The sequence below is a fragment of the Anomaloglossus baeobatrachus genome, chromosome 5 (genome assembly GCF_048569485.1).
Source record: "Anomaloglossus baeobatrachus isolate aAnoBae1 chromosome 5, aAnoBae1.hap1, whole genome shotgun sequence".
NCBI lineage: Eukaryota > Metazoa > Chordata > Amphibia > Anura > Aromobatidae > Anomaloglossus > Anomaloglossus baeobatrachus.
In genome coordinates, this window is record NC_134357.1 from 532,812,826 (window position 1) to 532,832,508 (window position 19,683).

The 19,683-nt window shown below is 45.3% G+C and overlaps 1 protein-coding gene across 1 annotated transcript in view; it reads left to right on the forward strand.

Moving 5' to 3' along the window:
* Positions 1-19,683, forward strand: part of LOC142312918 (uncharacterized) — a 268,596-nt gene that overhangs the window by 124,502 nt on the left and 124,411 nt on the right. Inside the window, 2 exon segments of the mRNA XM_075351907.1 lie at positions 559-1,380; positions 9,322-9,385. Of these exon segments, the coding sequence (XP_075208022.1) occupies positions 559-1,380; positions 9,322-9,385 (886 nt within the window).

A 19,683-nucleotide genomic window follows, 5' to 3' on the forward strand; every position in this document is an offset into this window, starting at 1 on the left:
CTGAATATTGGAAAAAAAAATTCCAACGTGTAATTACGAACATCATTCACTACACGTTCCTGCTCCAAGGTCTATTGTTACACTGTCATGCTTGAATTTTTCTACATAACTTGTAATTTTTAGGGATATTTTAAAAATTATATGCAAATACGGTTTACAAATATTTCATTAAAAAATATTTTTTGTTCTTAGCAGCAAACTGCACCAGGCGATCATCTGCAAGTTTGAAATCAGATGACCTTGCGAAAACACAAGACATAACTGAAGTGAATGCTATTTCTCCAGATATCCGATCATCCCTTCACAGCAAAAATCTATCAGCTGATCCTATTAAACAGGTCCTATCTTTTGATCCAGTACAGACTGTTAAGATACAGAAAAGTCTCAAAAGAGGCATTAAAAATCAAACTGCTCTTATAGCAAAGAAGCCATTTTCAAGTGCGGAATATAGAAAATGTTTGTCCCTCAAAATGTCTTTTGTTACTCCTAAAACAAATCACACAAAGAAGAGAAGATTTGGTTGTGTACAGTGTGGAAAATATTTTCACCGCAAATCAGGGCTTGTTACACATGAGAGAATTCACACAGGGGAGAAACCATATTCATGTTTAGAATGTGGGAAATGTTTTGGAAGAAAATCATATCTTGTTAAACATGAGAGAACTCACACAGGTGAGAAACCTTTTTCATGTTCAGAATGTGGGAAATGTTTTACAGATAAATCACATCTTCTTAGACACCAAAAAATTCACTCAGGAGAGAAGCCATTTTTTTGTTCAGAATGTGGAAAATGTTTCAATCAGAAATCAGATTTAGTTATCCATCAAAGAACTCATACAGGGGAGAAACCTTTTTCATGTTCAAAATGTGAGAAGTGTTTTTATCAGAAATCGGGTTTAGTTAGCCATCAGAGAACACACACAGAGGAGAAACCTTTTTCATGTTCAGAATGTGAGAAATACTTTTATCAGAAATCAGCATTTGTTTTCCATCAGAGAACTCACACAGGGGAAAAACCTTATTTATGCTCAGAATGTGGGAAATGTTTTGCTAGGAAATCAAATTTTGCTAAACACCAGAGAACTCATACAGGAGAGAAGCCATATTCATGTTCATATTGTGGAAAATGTTTTAATCAAAAATCAGGTTTAGTTGTCCATGAGAGAACGCACACAGGGGAGAAGCCATTTTCATGTTCAGAATGTGGAAGATGTTTTGCAGAGAAATCAATTCTTGTAACACACCAGAGAATTCATACAGGGGAGAAACCTTTTTCATGTTCAAAATGTGGGAAATGTTTTGTTGATAGATCAGGTCTTGTTAGACACCAGAGAACTCACACAGGAGAGAAGTCATATTCATGTTTATAATGTGGGAAATGTTTTTATCAGATTTAGTTGTCCATCAGAGAATTCACACAGGGGAGAAATCATATATATTTACAAACTGTACAAGAAAACCTATAACTGAGACAAAGTAATGATAATAAATATGTTATCTGAAAAGCAATACAACATTAGCATTAAATACATCACATTCACTATATGGATAGGACTATGGTAACCTCCGCCTCACTCCTTGTAAAATAAAATACGCAACGTTTCCTCCTCCTATTTTTCTAACTCCCAATCTCAGTCATTACAGTTTCTTTAAATTTACAATCTTTCTGAATAAACCTTCTTAGTTTCTGTATATTACAATAATAAAGATGTTCATGTTACAAGTTACTATTTACAGCTATGATTAATTTCTTCTTTATAAAAACAACTGATGTGATCCATTTTCATAAATCCATTTCCATGCTAAGTATAGGAGGTTTTTCACAATCATTGGAAACTTCTCTTCACCCGAATAGACATATTATTGGGTCTAAGGGGACTTTGATTTTAAATATTTAATTGTCTTAATAACCTGAGCTCCCCAAAATGTACAGTTTTTAGTATAACAGTAACATATGATGGCTTAATCTGACACTTAGGACACTCAAGGTCCGTTATATTATTTATCTTTGACAAAATCTCTGGTATTAAATAAATCTTATGTACAATGAACAGTTACAAAATTCTACACCTTGGATTTTGATAAAACAAGTTTAAAGGCCGCTTTACATGCAACGACATCGCTAACGAGATATCGTTGGGGTCACAGAATTCATGACGCACATCCGGCCTTGTTAGCGACGTCGTTGCGTGTGACACCTACGAGAGACCACTAACGATCAGAAATACTCACCAAATCGTTCATCGTTGACACGTTCATTTTCAAAATATCGTTGCTCGTGCTGGATGCAGGTTGTTCGTCGTTCCTGAGGCAGCACACATCGCTACGTGTGACAACCCGGGAACGACGAACAACAGCGTTCCAGCGTCCTCCAGCAACGAAGTGGGAGTGATGTGAATGCGGCTGCTCTCCACCCCTCCGCTTCTATTGGTGGCCCGCTGATTGACGTTGCTATGACGCCGCATGAACCGCCCCCTTAAAAAAGAGGTTGTTCACCGCCCACATCGACGTTGCTAGGAAGGTAAGTCCGTTTCACGCGTCCTAGCGATATTGTTCGCCACGGGCAGCGATTTACCCGTGACGCACAATCGACGGGGGCGGGTGCGATCGCTAGCGACATCGCAGTGTGTAAAGTGGCCTTTAGGCGTGATTCATTAAGACTGATGTTTCATACACCGATGTGCCAAATTAATTGAAATGCCACTTAATTCATTTGGCACATCTTATTAGTGGTGTGCGCCTCACCAAAAATTGTACTGTTAGGGAGCGGAGTAACATTTCTGGGGTAAGAAAAGATTGTAATATAAAATATCTAATTGATTTTTGTTTATCAAAAATAATAATAAAATGTCTCTTCTCTCCCTTTTCCCAATCCAAAATGCTGGAGTAAGATTATCTCTACAGAGGCCTCTCGTACAGAAATATTAGGGCTACAGCAACATCACATATATTACACAGAAAGAAAAAAAGAGAGAAGAGGGCGCTCCTGTGTGTAAAGGCTACTTTACACACTGCGATATCGGTCCCGATATCGCTAGTGTGGGTACCCGCCCCATCTGTTGCGCGACACGGGCATATCGCTGCCCGTGCCGCACAACATCGCCCAGAGCCGTCACACATACTTACCTGTCCGGCGACGTCGCTGTGACCGGCGAACCGCCTCCTTTCTAAGGGGGCGGTCCGTGCGGCGTCACAGCGACGTCACTGAAACGTCACTGAACCGCCGCCCAATAGCAGCGGAGGGGCGGAGATGAGCGGGACGTAACATCCCGCCCACCTCCTTCCTTCTGCATAGCAGCCGGGAGGCAGGTAAGGGGAGCTGCGGCGTCACACGCAGCGATGTGTGCTGCCGCATGAACGAGGAACAACTTCGTTACTGCTGCAGTAACGATTTTTAAGAATGGACCCCCATGTCGCCGATTAGCGATTTTGCACGTTTTTGCAACGATGCAAAATCGCTTATCGGTGTCACACGCAACGGCATCGCTAATGCGGCCAGATGTGCGTCACAAATTCCGTGACCCCAACGACTCCGCATTAGCGATGTCGCAGCGTGTAAAGCCCCCTTTAGAGTAAACTTTATGTGGTGAATAATGAAACAATTCCACTCACCTATGAGTGTTGTACTACAGGTACAACACTGTCTGTTAGCACTGACAGAGAGATCCAGGTTACCCCTTGGCTGGCCGACACAGATCCTGCTGAGGATGATCACACAGCAGCCTTAGATTTCACTGCTGCTGGTGCTCAGAGCTCCTGCAATCCTCCTGTTTGGGTCAGCGTCTCACTCCTGGATCAGATAAGAGGAATTCCGTTCCCACAGATCCAGGCTAATCTGATGTTTAAATGGGTGGTTCACCCATATTTTTTATTGTCTAGATCGATATTATATTGAGAAACAATGTTTCTCTCAAATACCTTGTGTTGTCAATACTGCCTGTGAGAGGCGCTATTGCAGACCGCTGCTCACCGTCCAGTGACGTACCCGTCCAATGCTGCCTCGTCACATCTGTGCAGCCGGCTGCATTCTGAGCCCATCTGCTCCCTGCTCCTCCTCCCTCCTCCCTCACAGCACGTCTCTTGCTTGCAGCGTTCTGCGAGGAGGGAGGGGGGAGCAGGAGACGCGCCGTGCTGTGCTAGGAGGGAGGAGGAGGGGGGAGCAAATGGGCTGTGACAGCAGTGAAACACCGCTCACAGCTCAGAGTCTGGAAGACTGTAGCCAGCTGCACGGATGTGACGAGGCAGCATTGGACGGGTACGTCACTGTACGGGGAGCAGCCGTCTGCAATAGCGCCTCTCACAGGCACTATTGACAACACAAGATATTTGACAGAAACATTGTTTCTCAATATAATATCGATCTAGACAATAACAAATATGGGTGAACCACCCCTTTAAGTCAATGTAATTAGATCTCCTAAGGCTGGAGCTGTGGCACCCCGTGGACTCCCAAAGGAGAGATAAGGTATTCAAAGAAGAAGAAAAAAAAGCCACGGTATAAAGGGCGCTGCTCACAAGGGAGATAGGAGATAAATAGTGAAGATTTACAGTTAGGTCCAGAAATATTTGGACAGTGACACCAGTTTTGTTATTTTAGCTGTTTACAAAAACATGTTCAGAAATACAATTATATATATATAATATGGGCTGAAAGTGCACATTCCCAGCTGCAATATGAGAGTTTTCACATCCAAATCGGAGAAAGGGTTTAGGAATCATAGCTCTGTAATACATAGCCTCCTCTTTTTCAAGGGACCAAAAGTAATTGGACAAGGGACTCTAAGGGCTGCAATTAACTCTGAAGGCGTCTCCCTCGTTAACCTGTAATCAATGAAGTAGTTAAAAGGTCTGGGGTTGATTACAGGTGTGTGGTTTTGCATTTGGAAGCTGTTGCTGTGACCAGACAACATGCGGTCTAAGGAACTCTCAATTGAGGTGAAGCAGAACATCCTGAGGCTGAAAAAAAAGAAAAAATCCATCAGAGAGATAGCAGACATGCTTGGAGTAGCAAAATCAACAGTCGGGTACATTCTGAGAAAAAAGGAATTGACTGGTGAGCTTGGGAACTCAAAAAGGCCTGGGCGTCCACGGATGACAACAGTGGTGGATGATCGCCGCATACTTTCTTTGGTGAAGAAGAACCCGTTCACAACATAAACTGAAGTCCAGAACACTCTCAGTGAAGTAGGTGTATCTGTCTCTAAGTCAACAGTAAAGAGAAGACTCCATGAAAGTAAATACAAAGGGTTCACATCTAGATGCAAACCATTCATCAATTCCAAAAATAGACAGGCCAGAGTTAAATTTGCTGAAAAACACCTCATGAAGCCAGCTCAGTTCTGGAAAAGTATTCTATGGACAGATGAGACCAAGATCAACCTGTACCAGAATGATGGGAAGAAAAAAGTTTGGAGAAGAAAGGGAACGGCACATGATCCAAGACACACCACATCCTCTGTAAAACATGGTGGAGGCAACGTGATGGCATGGGCATGCATGGCTTTCAATGGCACTGGGTCACTTGTGTTTATTGATGACATAACAGCAGACAAGAGTAGCCGGATGAATTCTGAAGTGTACCGGGATATACTTTCAGCCCAGATTCAGCCAAATGCCGCAAAGTTGATCGGACGGCGCTTCATAGTACAGATGGACAATGACCCCAAGCATACAGCCAAAGCTACCCAGGAGTTCATGAGTGCAAAAAAGTGGAACATTCTGCAATGGCCAAGTCAATCACCAGATCTTAACCCAATTGAGCATGCATTTCACTTGCTCAAATCCAGACTTAAGACGGAAAGACCCACAAACAAGCAAGACCTGAAGGCTGCGGCTGTAAAGGCCTGGCAAAGCATTAAGAATGAGGAAACCCAGCGTTTGGTGATGTCCATGGGTTCCAGACTTAAGGCAGTGATTGCCTCCAAAGGATTCGCAACAAAATATTGAAACTAAAAATTTTTTTTTGGGTTTGGTTTATTTGTCCAATTACTTTTGACCTCCTAAAATGTGGAGTGTTTGTAAAGAAATGTGTACAATTCCTACAATTTCTATCAGATATTTTTGTTCAAACCTTCAAATTAAACGTTACAATCTGCACTTGAATTCTGTTGTAGAGGTTTCATTTCAAATCCAATGTGGTGGCATGCAGAGCCCAACTCGCGAAAATTGTGTCACTGTCCAAATATTTCTGGACCTAACTGTATTTGAGCTACTCCTAAGGGGTACTTCACACACAGCGAGATCGCTGCTGAGTCACGTTTTTTGTGATGCAGCAGTGACCTCATTAGCGATCTCGCTGTGTGTGACGCTGAGCAGCGATCTGGTCCCTGCTGTGAGATTGCTGCTCGTTACACACAGCCCTGGTTCGTTTTTTTATTGTTGCTCTCCCGCTGATAAGCACACATCGCTGTGTGTGACAGCGAGAGAGCAACAATCCTGAATGTGCAGGGAGCAGGAGCCGGCGTCTGACAGCCTGCGGTAAGCTGTAACTAAGGTAAACATCGGGTAACCAAGGTGGTTACCCGATATTTACCTTCGTTACCAGCTTCCGCAGCTCTCACGCTGCCAGTGCCGGCTCCTGCTCCCTGCACACGCTAAGTTAAGCGGTGTGAGCTGGTAACTAAGGTAAACATCGGGTAACTATGGATGAGGAGGAGGACATGGAGCCGAAGATGACCAGCTCGTATGGGTAACAAAGGGTCTCAGAGCATCCTCATACCAGCCCAACGCACGTTTCAATGACGATTTTCTTTATCTTCTTCAGGGGATATTTACTAGCCTAATCAGGCATCAACATTGAATAGCATTTGTGCATATCTGTCTATCGTGCCCTGATATAGCCATCATATCCTTCATGTTCATGTTTACAGACATCACATGTGTTTTGGGATGCTTTTGGGGGGTAATAGGACATTGTCATCCAGTGTGATGACTCCCTGAAACAGCTATCTGGGCACTTTGCAATATTTATTAGCCTAATTAGGCATTAACATTGAATTGTATATGTGTACATTTGTCCATTGTGCCCTGATGTAGGTATTACATCTTTCATGTTTATGTTCACAAACATTACATGTGTTTTGGGATATGGGGGGCAATAGGACATTGTCATTATTTAAGGTCTCTGTTCTTAAATGTTTTTATCTTTGCAATGAATTGTCAGTTGTCATAATAAATATCTGTTATATTTTTGCACTTTAAAAGCTTGCCTCATTATACCATGTAGAGAAGCTCCAGGGGCAAGGACCCGCTATCGTACTAACACGCTGGAGGCCCGAAGTATCAGCCCCGGAGCCCAGATTTTAATTATTTTGGCTTTGGTGTTTCTTTTAGAATAAATCCCCTTCTCTAAAAGTACGGTATTTATAATCCGACAGCATGTGTATAGATCAGCAGCTTCCACTAAACACTTCGGAGCTTTGGCCTCTGAATGTATTCTGACCTTGTGGAGAAATAGAGGGGTCCTATATTCCCAATGGATAATATATAGTTCTGAAAGTTTGTAAAATTCTCTTATAGATATAGATCTGATGGCTTCAAGTATGATTGTCCGCTAATCATCAGTGACTGGTCCCAATGTCACTTTCTCTTTTACTCATACAGAGGATAATTCTCCACATATTTATATAGTGGCATATTATAAAGTATAAAAATCACACCAGACATTCTCCCTGAATAAGATATTGTGCTCAGCATCATGTCTGACCGCATTTTAGATTTTATTAATCCTATTTAATTTATTAAAAGGGTTTTGGACCTGAATATAATGCTAAAATCATCTATGAGGGAGGATAAATTCCTCCTGTAATTGCTGAGGTGAACAGAACCTATTATTGGACAATAGACAGCTAAAAGGGTGCTTTACACGCTGCGACATCGCTAACGATATATCGACGGGGTCACGATGTTTGTGATGCACATCAGGCATCATTAGTGACATCGCAGCATGTAACACCTCTGAGCGACCTAAAACGATCGCAAAAGAGGTAAAAATCGTTGGTATTGGAGAGGTCGCTCCAACACCAAAAATCGTTGACAGGTGAGTAGCGAGGTTGTTTGTCGTTCCTGCGGCAGCACACATCGTTATATGTGACACCGCAGAAACTAATAAACTCACTGCACCTGCGTCCCGCCGGCAATGAGAAGGAAGGAGGTGGGCGGGATATTACGGCCGCTCATCTCCGCCCCTCCTCTGCTATTTGGCGGCCATTTAGTGACGTCGCTATGACGCTGAACGAACCACCCCCTTAGAAAGGAGGCGGTTCGCCTGTCACAGCGACGTCGCTAGGCAGGTAAGTAGTGTGACGGGTGTAAGCGATGTTGTGCGCCACGGGCAGCGATTTTCCCAGGGGCGGGTTCGCTCACTAGTGATATCGGTACCGATATCGCAGCGTGTAAAGTAAGCTTAAGTCTTGTAATATCTGATGAAATCCAATTTTCAAGCCCACCTGGTTGTGAGAATTCAGGAAGGGTGCGGTTGTTCCACACAGATGTATATAAAGTGAGGTCTTCACCTCCTCCTAAGTTTTATTTGAGACCAAAATGTATGTTATCAACTGAACAGTAATTGTTCTGCACCTTTTTTCATTAAATGTGTCATTTTCCAAAGCAGTTAATACATTTTAGATGTCCCCACTTACACCCATTCCTAGTTCCTCTCCCCAACCCCTGAAGTGGTGGCTTTGTGTTGGATGGTAATAGAGCCACAGGTTTCGGAGTGCCAGTCCTGCGTTATCCTTAAACCTTTGTGAAATACAAATTTATCTAGTGTCACAGCCTTCTGCTTCTTCACTTACAGAGGAGAGCACAGGTGACATCTTATAGCAGAGCCTCTTTCTCCACTTTCAGGTGCACTTGCAGCAGCCTGTCTGCGCCGGCCTCTGGCTCCTTCATCTTCCTCCACTCTCCACAGTCGTATATGAGCAGCGTTGTTATCTCCTCCCTCAGTAATGTGAAAATTTGTCTGCACTGAGGATAGATGTTACCTGTGAATTGAGGAAAATGATCAGTCACTGAAGGAAAAAGAAGCTGATTTCCGTGATAAAATATATTACAGAGTTTCTTTTCTTTGATAGTACTATTCATTTATGAAATTCATTATTTATAATCCATGGTTTCCACTGATTTTTTTTTTTTTTAGCACAAACAGTAGGGAAAATAAGAATTTAATACACTGATGATTTTGCCATCTACAAAGGGTGGAGAGGTCTGTAAATTTTATCATAGATAACTTCAACTGTGACAGACAGAATCCCCCCCCCCCCCAAAATCCAATTGTATGATTTTTAAATAATTAATTTGCATTTTATTGCATAAAATAAGTTTTTGATACAATAGAAGAACATAACTTAAGATTTGGTAGAAAGTTCTGTTTGCAATTACAGAGGTCAGATGTTTCCTGTAGTTCTTGACCAGGATTGCACAAACTGCAGTAGGGATTTTACCCCACTCCTCCATATGTGGCGCCCCTGGGGCTTCAGTCGCCACAGGGTTCTGCATCTCCCTTAAGATGTAGTACTCATCCCGGGTAAGGAGAGGTTAATCGCCAGTGTTTCTCACATTCACATACCACAAACATTCAGGTGCCTTCCCACCAGGGGTTGGCCTGGGGTAGATAGGGGGGTGGCCATCACGAGGCATAGGACTTTCCCGGTCACTGGGACAGCCACCTGGGGGGCGGGCACCACTTAGAGAAAAGGGAAGGAGCATCTTCACACATAGTCAGTTAGCCCCGGGCACATCTTGGGGTGAGACACTCACCTGAGACCTCGGTCTAACCTTTTACCTCACACTTCTGGGAACGCCATAGGACCCATGGCTTGGAGCATACAGCTCAGCCCGGGTTCTCCACAGCTACACGGGATTCCAGGGTCTGCGGCGAATGCAGGAAACACCCTTCCATATTCCACGTACACCAGGATTGGTAGGACTCTGTGTTACGTTACCACAGGAGTCCGCTCCAGCGACTTCTGCTCCGATCGCCAGGCGACGCCGTGTTCCTGCCGTGGATGGTGCTGGTGATGGGAGAGGAGTCTATGCCAGCGGCACCGGTGGGCGCAGGCTCCAATCATCCACTGGGCTGGGTTATCTTGGGATCTGCAGTACCACTGGCTGACACTGGTTGGCGAGTGTCTTCCAGCTGAAGTTGCCAGCGTTCCGCTACAGCCAATGGGAAGACACCACACCCTTCTTAGTTCCCCTCCTGTCTGCTGACCTCTGCCAGAGATAGTTCTGATTTCCTGGCTCCTGATCCGCCCTATTCTGTTTTGTGATTCCTGTGCTGACTTCTGCATGTTTTCTGACTATCCTTCTGCCTGATGATTTTGTACCTCGCTGCCTGATCCGAATTTGACCTCTGCTACGTTTTCTGATTACGTCCTTGCCTGCCGATTCTGTCCCTGTTCTGCTATTACTGGTTTGACCCTGCCTGACGACTAGTCTCATCGGACTGCAGCCTTCCACAGGTAGTGATCTCAAGGGCCCTGTGTAATTCCAAAACCCTATATAGAGGTTAAAAGGGTTTAAGGGTTCTGGGGGTCCTGCTTGGTGAGTGGCTTCCCTCTAGCCTGTCCATTACATCCCATCTGAGTCTGTTGATCCAGGCAGGCGTTACACTCTGACCAGAAAGGACTCACAGTGGGAACACCAGCGGTGACCTCGAATTGCATGGGATTGGCTGGGGCCCATCAAGGTGGTGACCGGCATCTTCCAGGTAAAACCAGGACTGTAAGTAAAGAAAACCTTGAACCCGCAGAGACTGTGTCCACCTGTCCTTGCCGGTGCCACCGCCCCGTGCTTCGGCGCCCGCCATTACTACTCCCCTCATCATCCTCCCCGGGGCCGGCTCCACCTGTGGGGAGCAGAAACATCTTAGCTGCTACTACCATCTGCCCCAGAGGACAGCGACGGCAGTGGCGGCTAATTCACTGGCTGCATACCGCAGGTGGCATCACGACATCAATCTCCACCATCATCCATTACAACCCTCTCTTTTATTGTACACCTCGGGGCCACAAAACCGGACGAAAGGGCCACCCCGTGACATCCCCGGACCCGACATCACCAGCCCGGCGACAAGTAATTTAACCCTTGCCCCCCGTGGATTCTACACATACAGATCTTCTTTAGATCTTTCAGGTTTCGGGGCTATCGCTGGACAACATTGAGTTTCAGCCCCTCCAAAGACTTTCTATTGGGTTCAGGTCTGGAGACTGGCTAGGCCACTCCAGGACCTTCAAATGCTTCTTACAGAGCCACTCCTTAGTTGCCCTGGCTGTGTGTTTCGGGTCAATGTCATGCTGGTAGATGCAGCCACGACCCATCTTGAATGCTCTTCCTGAGACAAGAATGTTGTTGGCTAAAATCTTGCGATACATGACCTCATCCATCTTCCCTGCAATATGGTGCAGTCGTCCTTTTCCCTTTGCAGAAAAGCACCCCGAAACTATGATGTTTCCACCTTCATGCTTCACGGTTTGGACGGTGTTCTTGGGCTCATATTTATCTTTTTTCTTCCTCCAAACATGGTGAGTGGAGTTGATACCAAAAAGTTCTATTTTGGTGTCATCTGTCCACATGACCTTCTCCAATTTCTCCTCTGGATCATCCAGATGGTCATTGGTGAACTTCAAACGGGCCTGGACATGTGCTGGTGTGAGCAGGAGGACCTTGCATGCCCTGTAGGATTTTAATTCATGACAGTGTAGTGTATTACCAACTGTTATCTTTGAGACTGTTGTCTCAGCTCTCTTCAGGTCATTGACCAGGTCCTCCCTTGTAGCACATCGTACACAAACAGCTCTGCTCCGCACACCTCGTACACACACGGCTCCGCTCCGTACACCTCGTACACACACGGTTCCGCTCCGTACACCTCGTACACACACGGTTCCGCTCCGTACACCTCGTACACACACGGCTCTGCTACATCCACACTGTAAACCCCTCCTGACCCCACACATAACCTTCCCCTAACCCAGCACCATGACACCCAGCACAGCAGAGTCCTGCATACACTGAGGAGCTGATCATGTGACCCCTGACTCCTCCCCTCCATGTGACATCATCACAGGTCCTGGAAGCACAGAGCAGCCATATATCTAGTGTGCGGCTCTGCAGGAGGAGGTATGTGGAGATTCCCCATTACTGGCGCAGGGGGTATTAACCCCTTCAGCACTGTGACTATGTTGGTGTTCTGTCGTTAATTTCCTGGACTCTGAAGCTTTTGGCCTTGTGTGCACTGGGAAATGGAATTTTCTTGTGAAAATTCCGCATGCTCTCAAAGATTACCGCACCCGCGGTAAAAAACCGCGGGAAACCGCACCCGAAAACCACATGCGGTTTGCCGCGGTTTGCTGCGGTTTTACCGCGGTATTATTCGCGGTATTGCCGCGGTTTTGCCGCGTGCGGGTTGGGATGTGCTTTATTGCATTCAATGCAATAAAGCACATTGAAAAAAAAAAAAGTCATTTAATTCTGAGATAGTAGATAGACAGAAGAATAGATAGAGGGATAGATAGATAGACAGATAGATGACAGATCGCTGCATTTCCCACAGTCGGCAGTGAGTTCACATTACCGGCCGTGGGAAATGACCGGTAATTTCCTCTGCTGCTTTCATTCAGCCTGTGTCTGTGACAGTCGCGGCTGGATGTAAGCAGCGCAGGACGTCGGAGCTGTGGATTACGCCGGAGCTTTGGTGCGGGAGGGGTTAATAAAATGGTGAACGAGGCTTGTTTGTTTTATTTAAAATAAAGGATTTTTCTGTGTGTTTTATTCACTTTACTTACGGGTTGATCATGTCAGCTGTCACATAGACGCTGCCATGATCAAGCCTGGAGTTAATGGCGGTGGTCCCCCACCACCATTAACCCCTTGTATTACCTTGCTGCCACTGCTACACGGCGGCAGGAAGAGCCGGGGACACGCCGGTGCTGCCGCATAATGCATGCGACAGTGCCGGGGCAGCTGCAGCTGATATTCTCGGCTGCCGGAGGGGGAGTGAGGCGGGGGACATTAACCCTGGCCCTCTCCCTCCCCAGCCTGAGAATACCGGGCCGCCGCTGTGTGCTTACCTCGGCTGGACGGTAAATATACAGCGGAGCCCACGTTCTTTGTTTTCTATATTTCCGTTTTCTTTCTATGTGTGTTCTGTGTGTCTGTGTCTATGTGTTCTATGTCTGTGATGTCTGTGTCTGTGATCTGTGTGTGTTTACTCTCTGCACGGCTTCCTCTTCCTGTAATGACATCACTTCCCTGCAAAACCGCAGACAGGCGATGTACATTACCGGAGGTAAACCGCGAAATACCGCAGGGAATAACGCAGGAAAACGCAGTGAACCGCACAGAATTTGCTGCCTGCGTTATTCCCTGCGGGATTTCATGATTAACATTGGAGTCAATGGAGTGAAATCCTGCAGCGATGTGCGGAAAAGAAGTGACATGCACTTGTTTTTGCTGTGGGATTCCCGCAGCAAAACATGCAGCTGTCAAATTCCGCCTAGTGCGCACAGGATTTTTTTTCTCCATAGGATTTGCTGGTGATTCACTGCAGAGATGTTATGAACATTTTCTGCAGCGAAACATGCAGCAAATCCGCGGAAAATCCGCGGCAAAATCCGGTAAGTGCGCACATAGCCTTTGTGCCTTTTCCTCTGCTTCATGAGCAGACACTGCTGTATGGAGACACTGATAGTAATGAAGGTCCTCAGCAGTAGTAATAAATCCCAGTACTGCAGCGGATACGTTGCAAAATAGTGAATTTATATATAACCAGGAACAGTCGGTGACAGACCAATCATTTACGATTCGGCCGACTATAGACCTTCATCAGAAATAAACTGTTGCTGTGGATTGTAGTGAGTGTATGACTTTATCTGGGGGCAGGGCTGAGGTTACTCAATACAATTTCTTGGATCTGAAGATGTCCTGTATCCTTGGTGACAGACTCTGTGGGAGAGTGAGTGCAGCGCTAGCTCTCTGCTTCTATCCCTGCCGCATAATCTAAATGTGCAAGAATATGTGGTCAGGAGGCGGAGATAGAAGCAATGAGTGAAATCAGCACTGCACTCTGAGTGATCACATTCGTTGGAGAGTGGTGATAGAAGCTGTTGAGCGGTGCAAGTGTCACTTATTGCTGCCATCTCTGCGCTCTGATGACGTTTTGCTTTGCAGTTAGAAGATGCAGCAATGGAGATGGGAGAAAAGTGCTGGCGCTGCAATGACCTCAACTGCAGTGTTTATCATTATGGATCGAGGACATCTTCAGAGGGCGGTGACACAAGACACTGTAGTAACTGCAGAGCTGCCCCCTGATAACGTCTTGTTCCAGGAGGGACAATGGCGCAGGAGGGCAGTGAGCGCAGCCCCAGCCTCCTGTGAAGTCCTTTGTGAGACTCCTCTCAAACACAATGTCAAATGAAGTGCAGCAATAAAAAACAACTTTAGGGACAAAAACTTTTTGCTATTTCATATTAAATAGTGGTCATTCTATGCTGGAGCTAAAAATTGCTATTTCCTCATCTAGTGTTCATTCTGTGCTCCAATTACAAATTGCTATTTAATTATCTAAATATTGCAAAGTCTGTGCTCCAGCTCAAAATTGTCATTTAATCACCTAAATAGTGATTGGTAATTTAGTGACAGGTGACTGACAGGTGTGAGACTATGGTTGTGAAACAGCTGGTTAAAAGCGGGAAAGAGTACATCAAACATGAGTGGGAAATCCCGCGGTCATGGTGGGAGGGGGAATCAGTGTGGTCTTCGAGGGTTAGGTGCTAAGGTTCCTGAAATCTCTACTGACGAAACACAAACACATCCCAGCCAAAGACAACTGATCACTTCTGTTACTGGACGGCTGCTCCACTCCCTTTCTTTTGGCAGCTGCACAGCTTTACGACTTGTAGATGAGGGCCAAAAAGAGCATGTGCTACAGTGGATGGCAAGCGCTGCATCAAATGGCCTCTCCTCCTCTTCCTCCACCGTAACATCACACACAGTATAGTCCTTAGAGGTGGCACTCCAATTACCCTTGTTTCTCTCTCGTCACAGCACATTCAACCACCCACCTGATTGTGGTGAACCACAGATGAGCGAGTCTGCAGAGCTTTTCACACATTATATTCCATGTGCATCAGAGGTCTGCTCCAAAGATTTTCAGACTCAAGAGGAGTGAAGCGTCTGCACCGATGCCCAAAATATTTGTCAGTTTGATCCGGGGTCAGAACAGAATCCAGACCCTTGTCACCATACGTTAACCCCCAGAGGTGGAGGTAATGATGATGAAACTCAGATACCTGAGGCGCACACATACTGTATTGTGCTGTCAGGGCAGGAAGAGGAGGAGGATGACAGAGTGGATGATGATGAGGTTGGAGATCCCACTTGGTGTGAACCCAGAGGCACGCAGCTGAGTAGCTCAGCAGAGGACAAGGAGGTTACGTTGCCGCTTCCGGTACAAACATGTAGTGATGTAGCCACGACAAGCACTGCATCCTCAGCCACAAATCTGGATGTGGCCAGAAGTGGTGGTGGGTGTGCAGTCTGCGTGGGAGGCAAGTGTTGCCTTGCCTGGGCCTTTTTTTTTTTGAGACTGCAAAGGATGACCCGAATTATCTTATCTGCCAAATTTGTAAAAAAAAACGACTCAGTAGTAGCAGAAATTCCAATAATTTGACTACTACATGCATGAACCATTAACCAGCACATGCGCAACCACCATGCATTATTCTGGGAATGGACAAAGCAGGGCCACCACCAGGTTTGCACCGTTATCGCACATGGCCTTTCTTGGCTCCAAGTTCAGTGGAAACAGCCATTGCTCAAACTCGGCCTGGATAGCTGTCCACAACCCTTCAGCTGTGTGACTGCGTTCTCCAATGCATTTTAATTTCAACACTGTCTGATTGTGGTGAGTTTTGGATGCGCTGTACGGACGTGAGGGGATTCTCTCTGCACTATTGCCCCCAAAATCCGCAGTGTGTGCACAACATTTTTTTTTACCATAGGTTTTGCTGGGGAAGGACTGCAGCAAGGTTATGAACATTTTCTGCAGCAAAACATGGAGCAAAACCATGATAAAACCGCAGTGTGCACACAGTGCCTTAATATAACACGTATACCAATAGTGCAGAGAGAATCCCCTCACCTCCGTACAGCGCAGCCAGGACTCACCACAATCAGACAGTGTTGAAATTAAAATGCATTGGAGAACGCAGTCACACAGCTGAAGAGTTGTGGAAAGCTATCCAGGCCGAGTTTGAGCAATGGCTGTCTCCACTGAACTTGGAGCCAAGAAAGGCCATGTGCGATAACGGTGCAAACCTGGTGGTGGCCCTACACCGGGGCAACCTCCCAAACGTATGGCTCATGTCATCAACCTGATTGTAGTAATTTCTATGCCATTATCCCCGCCTGGATACATTCCTGTAGAAGGCATGATAGCGGTGTACTCACTTGCGCCATTCACACGTCGTGGCTAATCAGCTTGCATCGCTATAGAGGCCTTTCGGACTACCGGTTAACCGGTTGATATGCGACGTGCCGTCACCCTGGAACTCCACTCTGCACATGTTTCAGCGACTATGGCAGCAGCGAAGAGCTCTTGTGCAGTGTGTCATATTGCATAGCCTGTGACAATGTGGTGAGGTCATGGGACAAATCGTGCTTGAAATGGCTACTAAGATGGTTAGCGATAATGATGCCATCATCAGCATCACTATTCCGGTCATCTACCTGCTGGAGCAAACAATGAATAATCTGCAGGAGGAGGTGATAGTCCCAGAGGAAGAGGCGGAAGCAGAAGAGAATGTAGAAGGTGGACCAATATCTCTAAGGTCCAGTCTGTCATCGAATCGAGTTATCATTGTAGTAACAGCAGCAGTTTAAGTTGCAGCAGCAATTTCTGTGAGTTGTGGCACACATTTTTTAGACCATGCCGTGCAACAGCTGAACAGAGTATAAGTCTGACACATAGTGAACGACTGGAGAGGAAGGTGCTGGAGTATGTAGAGGTCAATATCGATGTCATCGTGGGGAAATTGGATGCTTTTGCATTTTGGTCTTCAAAAATGGAAGAGTGGCCTGAGCTCGCCAGTTACACCTTGAAGGTTTTGTCTTGGCCAGCAGCCAGCGTTCTCGCAAAATAGTCTTCAGTGCTGCTGGTGGTGTCCTGACTGATAAGTGCATCCAGCTGTCCCCTGAAAGCGTAGGTTGCCGTCCTTTTTTCCCAGCCTTTATTTCATGATGCCACCATTGCACATGCGCACATTAATCTGCCGCAAAGATTAAAGTGCGCATGAGCAAAGTACTGTAATGCGCAGGTGCGAGGAAAGGTCAAAGATCGCCTGAGCATGCGCACTACAGAACTCTGATCTGTCCTCAGCCAGGCAGATCAAAGTGCACGTGCGCAGGAGCGCAATGGAGGCCTCTGGGTGATTGACACAGGCCGTATCATGCACATGTGACTGGGAACTTGGGAAGGAGGATGGCAATCTCATAAGATGGAGAACTCATCGGACCGAGAGCAGCGACACCTATTGGACCGCCCCATAGGTGTATATAATAAAAGGGTTTTTTCACATTCTACAGAGCGGCCTGAGCACTTATATACAGCATTTTGTAATGCTGTATACAAGGGCTCACTGGTGTTGGCTGCAGCTTATAAGGAAAAAACCTGATGAAATGTTCCCTTTAAAAGAAAAAGCCTCTCTGGAGGGGATAAACAAAGGACTTGTTAACAAATACAGTATACACTAGATCGTAGTAGAAAGACAACACTAGTTACTCGGTGCTTGTATCAGTATAATGTTATTGTAGGTCATGACCAAACAGTCTAGTGTTGCCACTAGTGATGAGCGAATATACTCGCCACCATTCGTTACTCATACGAATATTGAGGTATTCACAATACACCATGTGCAGAATTATTAGGCAAGTTGTATTTTAGAGGATTTTTTTTATTATTGATCAACAACTATGTTCTCAATCAACCCAAAAGACTCATAAATTTCAAAGCTTAATATTTTTGGAAGTTGGAGTGCTTTTTTTTTAGATTTGGCTATCTTAGGAGGATGTCTGTTTGTGCAGGTAACTATTACTGTGCAGAATTATTAGGCAACTTAATAAAAACAAATATATTCCCATCTCACTTGTTTATTTTCACCAGGTAAGCCAATATAACTGCACAAAATTGAGAAATAAACATTTCTGACATGCAAAAACAATACCCCCAAAAATTAGTGACCAATATAGCCACCTTTCTTTATGATGACACTCAACAGCCGACCATCCATAGATTCTGTCAGTTGCTTTATCTGTTTACGATTAACAATGCGTACAGCAGCCACCACAGCCTCCCAGACACTGTTCCGAGAGGTGTACTGTTTTCCCTCCCTGTAGATCTCATATTTTATGAGGGACCACAGGTTCTCTATGGGGTTCAGATCAGGTGAACAAGGGGGCCATGTCATTATTTTTTCATCTTTTAGACCTTTACTGGCCAGCCACGGTGTGGAGTAGTTGGATTCATGTGATGGAGCATTGTCCTGCATGAAAATCATGTTTTTCTTGAACAATACTGACTTCTTCCTGTACCACTGCTTGAAGAAGTTGTCTTCCACAAACTGGCAGTAGGTCTGGGAGTTGAACTTCACTCCATCCTCAACTTGAAAAGGTCCCACAGGTTCATCTTTGATGATACCAGCCCATACCAGTACCCCACCTCCACCTTGCTGGTGTCTGAGTCAGAGTGGAGCTCTCTGCCCTTTACTGATACAGCCTCTGGCCCATCCATCTGGCCCATCAAGAGTCACTCTCATTTCATCAGTCCATAAAACCTTTGAAAAATCAGTCTTAAGATATTTCTTGGCCCAGTCTTGACGTTTTATCTTATGTTTCTTGTTCAAAGGTGGTAGTTTTTCCGCCTTCCTTACCTTGACCATCACTGCTCACAGCTTCAGTTCAGTCAGTCTGTGCCTGAAGCCACAGCGGGCAGTCATGTTTTCTAATGTGCCTGTGTGCTGCAACTTCAGTGTGTAGTAGTAGGGAATTACTTTCAACCTGGGTGTTTTTGGGTTAATAAATTAGAAAAAGAGGTTTTTTTAATTAAATGATTTTTCTCTGTTTTGTGTTTATTTCTTGTTACTTACAGGATTAGTAATGGGGGGGTTTCATTAAAGATCCCTACTAATCTATGGCTTAGTGGCAGCTATGAGCCAGGTAAAGCGCCGAGATTGTCGCATCTAATTAATACAACAATTCTGGGACGCTGCTGGCTGGTATTTTCAGGCTGGGGGGCCTATAACCATGGGCCTCCCCAGCCTGAAAATACCAGCCCCCAGCTGTAGTCTTTATATGGCTGGGCATCAGAATTTGGGGCCTCACGCTTTTTTTTTAAAAAAAAAAAAATATATATACATTTTTATCTCAATAATTAAAAAAAAGCTGCATGGGGTCCCTCTTATTTTTATACACAGCCAGGATAACACACACGGCTGGGAGCTGCAGCCTGTAGCCATCTGCTTTATCTGTGCTGGGTATCTATATGCAGGAGACCCTGCGACTTATTTTTTATTTAATTATTTATTTTTACACTCCATTAGAGCATACAGACAGCTACTGTTAGGGTAGCCAATCCGAGACACCTACAGTCTGATTACAACCAATCACAGATGCTAGCAAAGACGG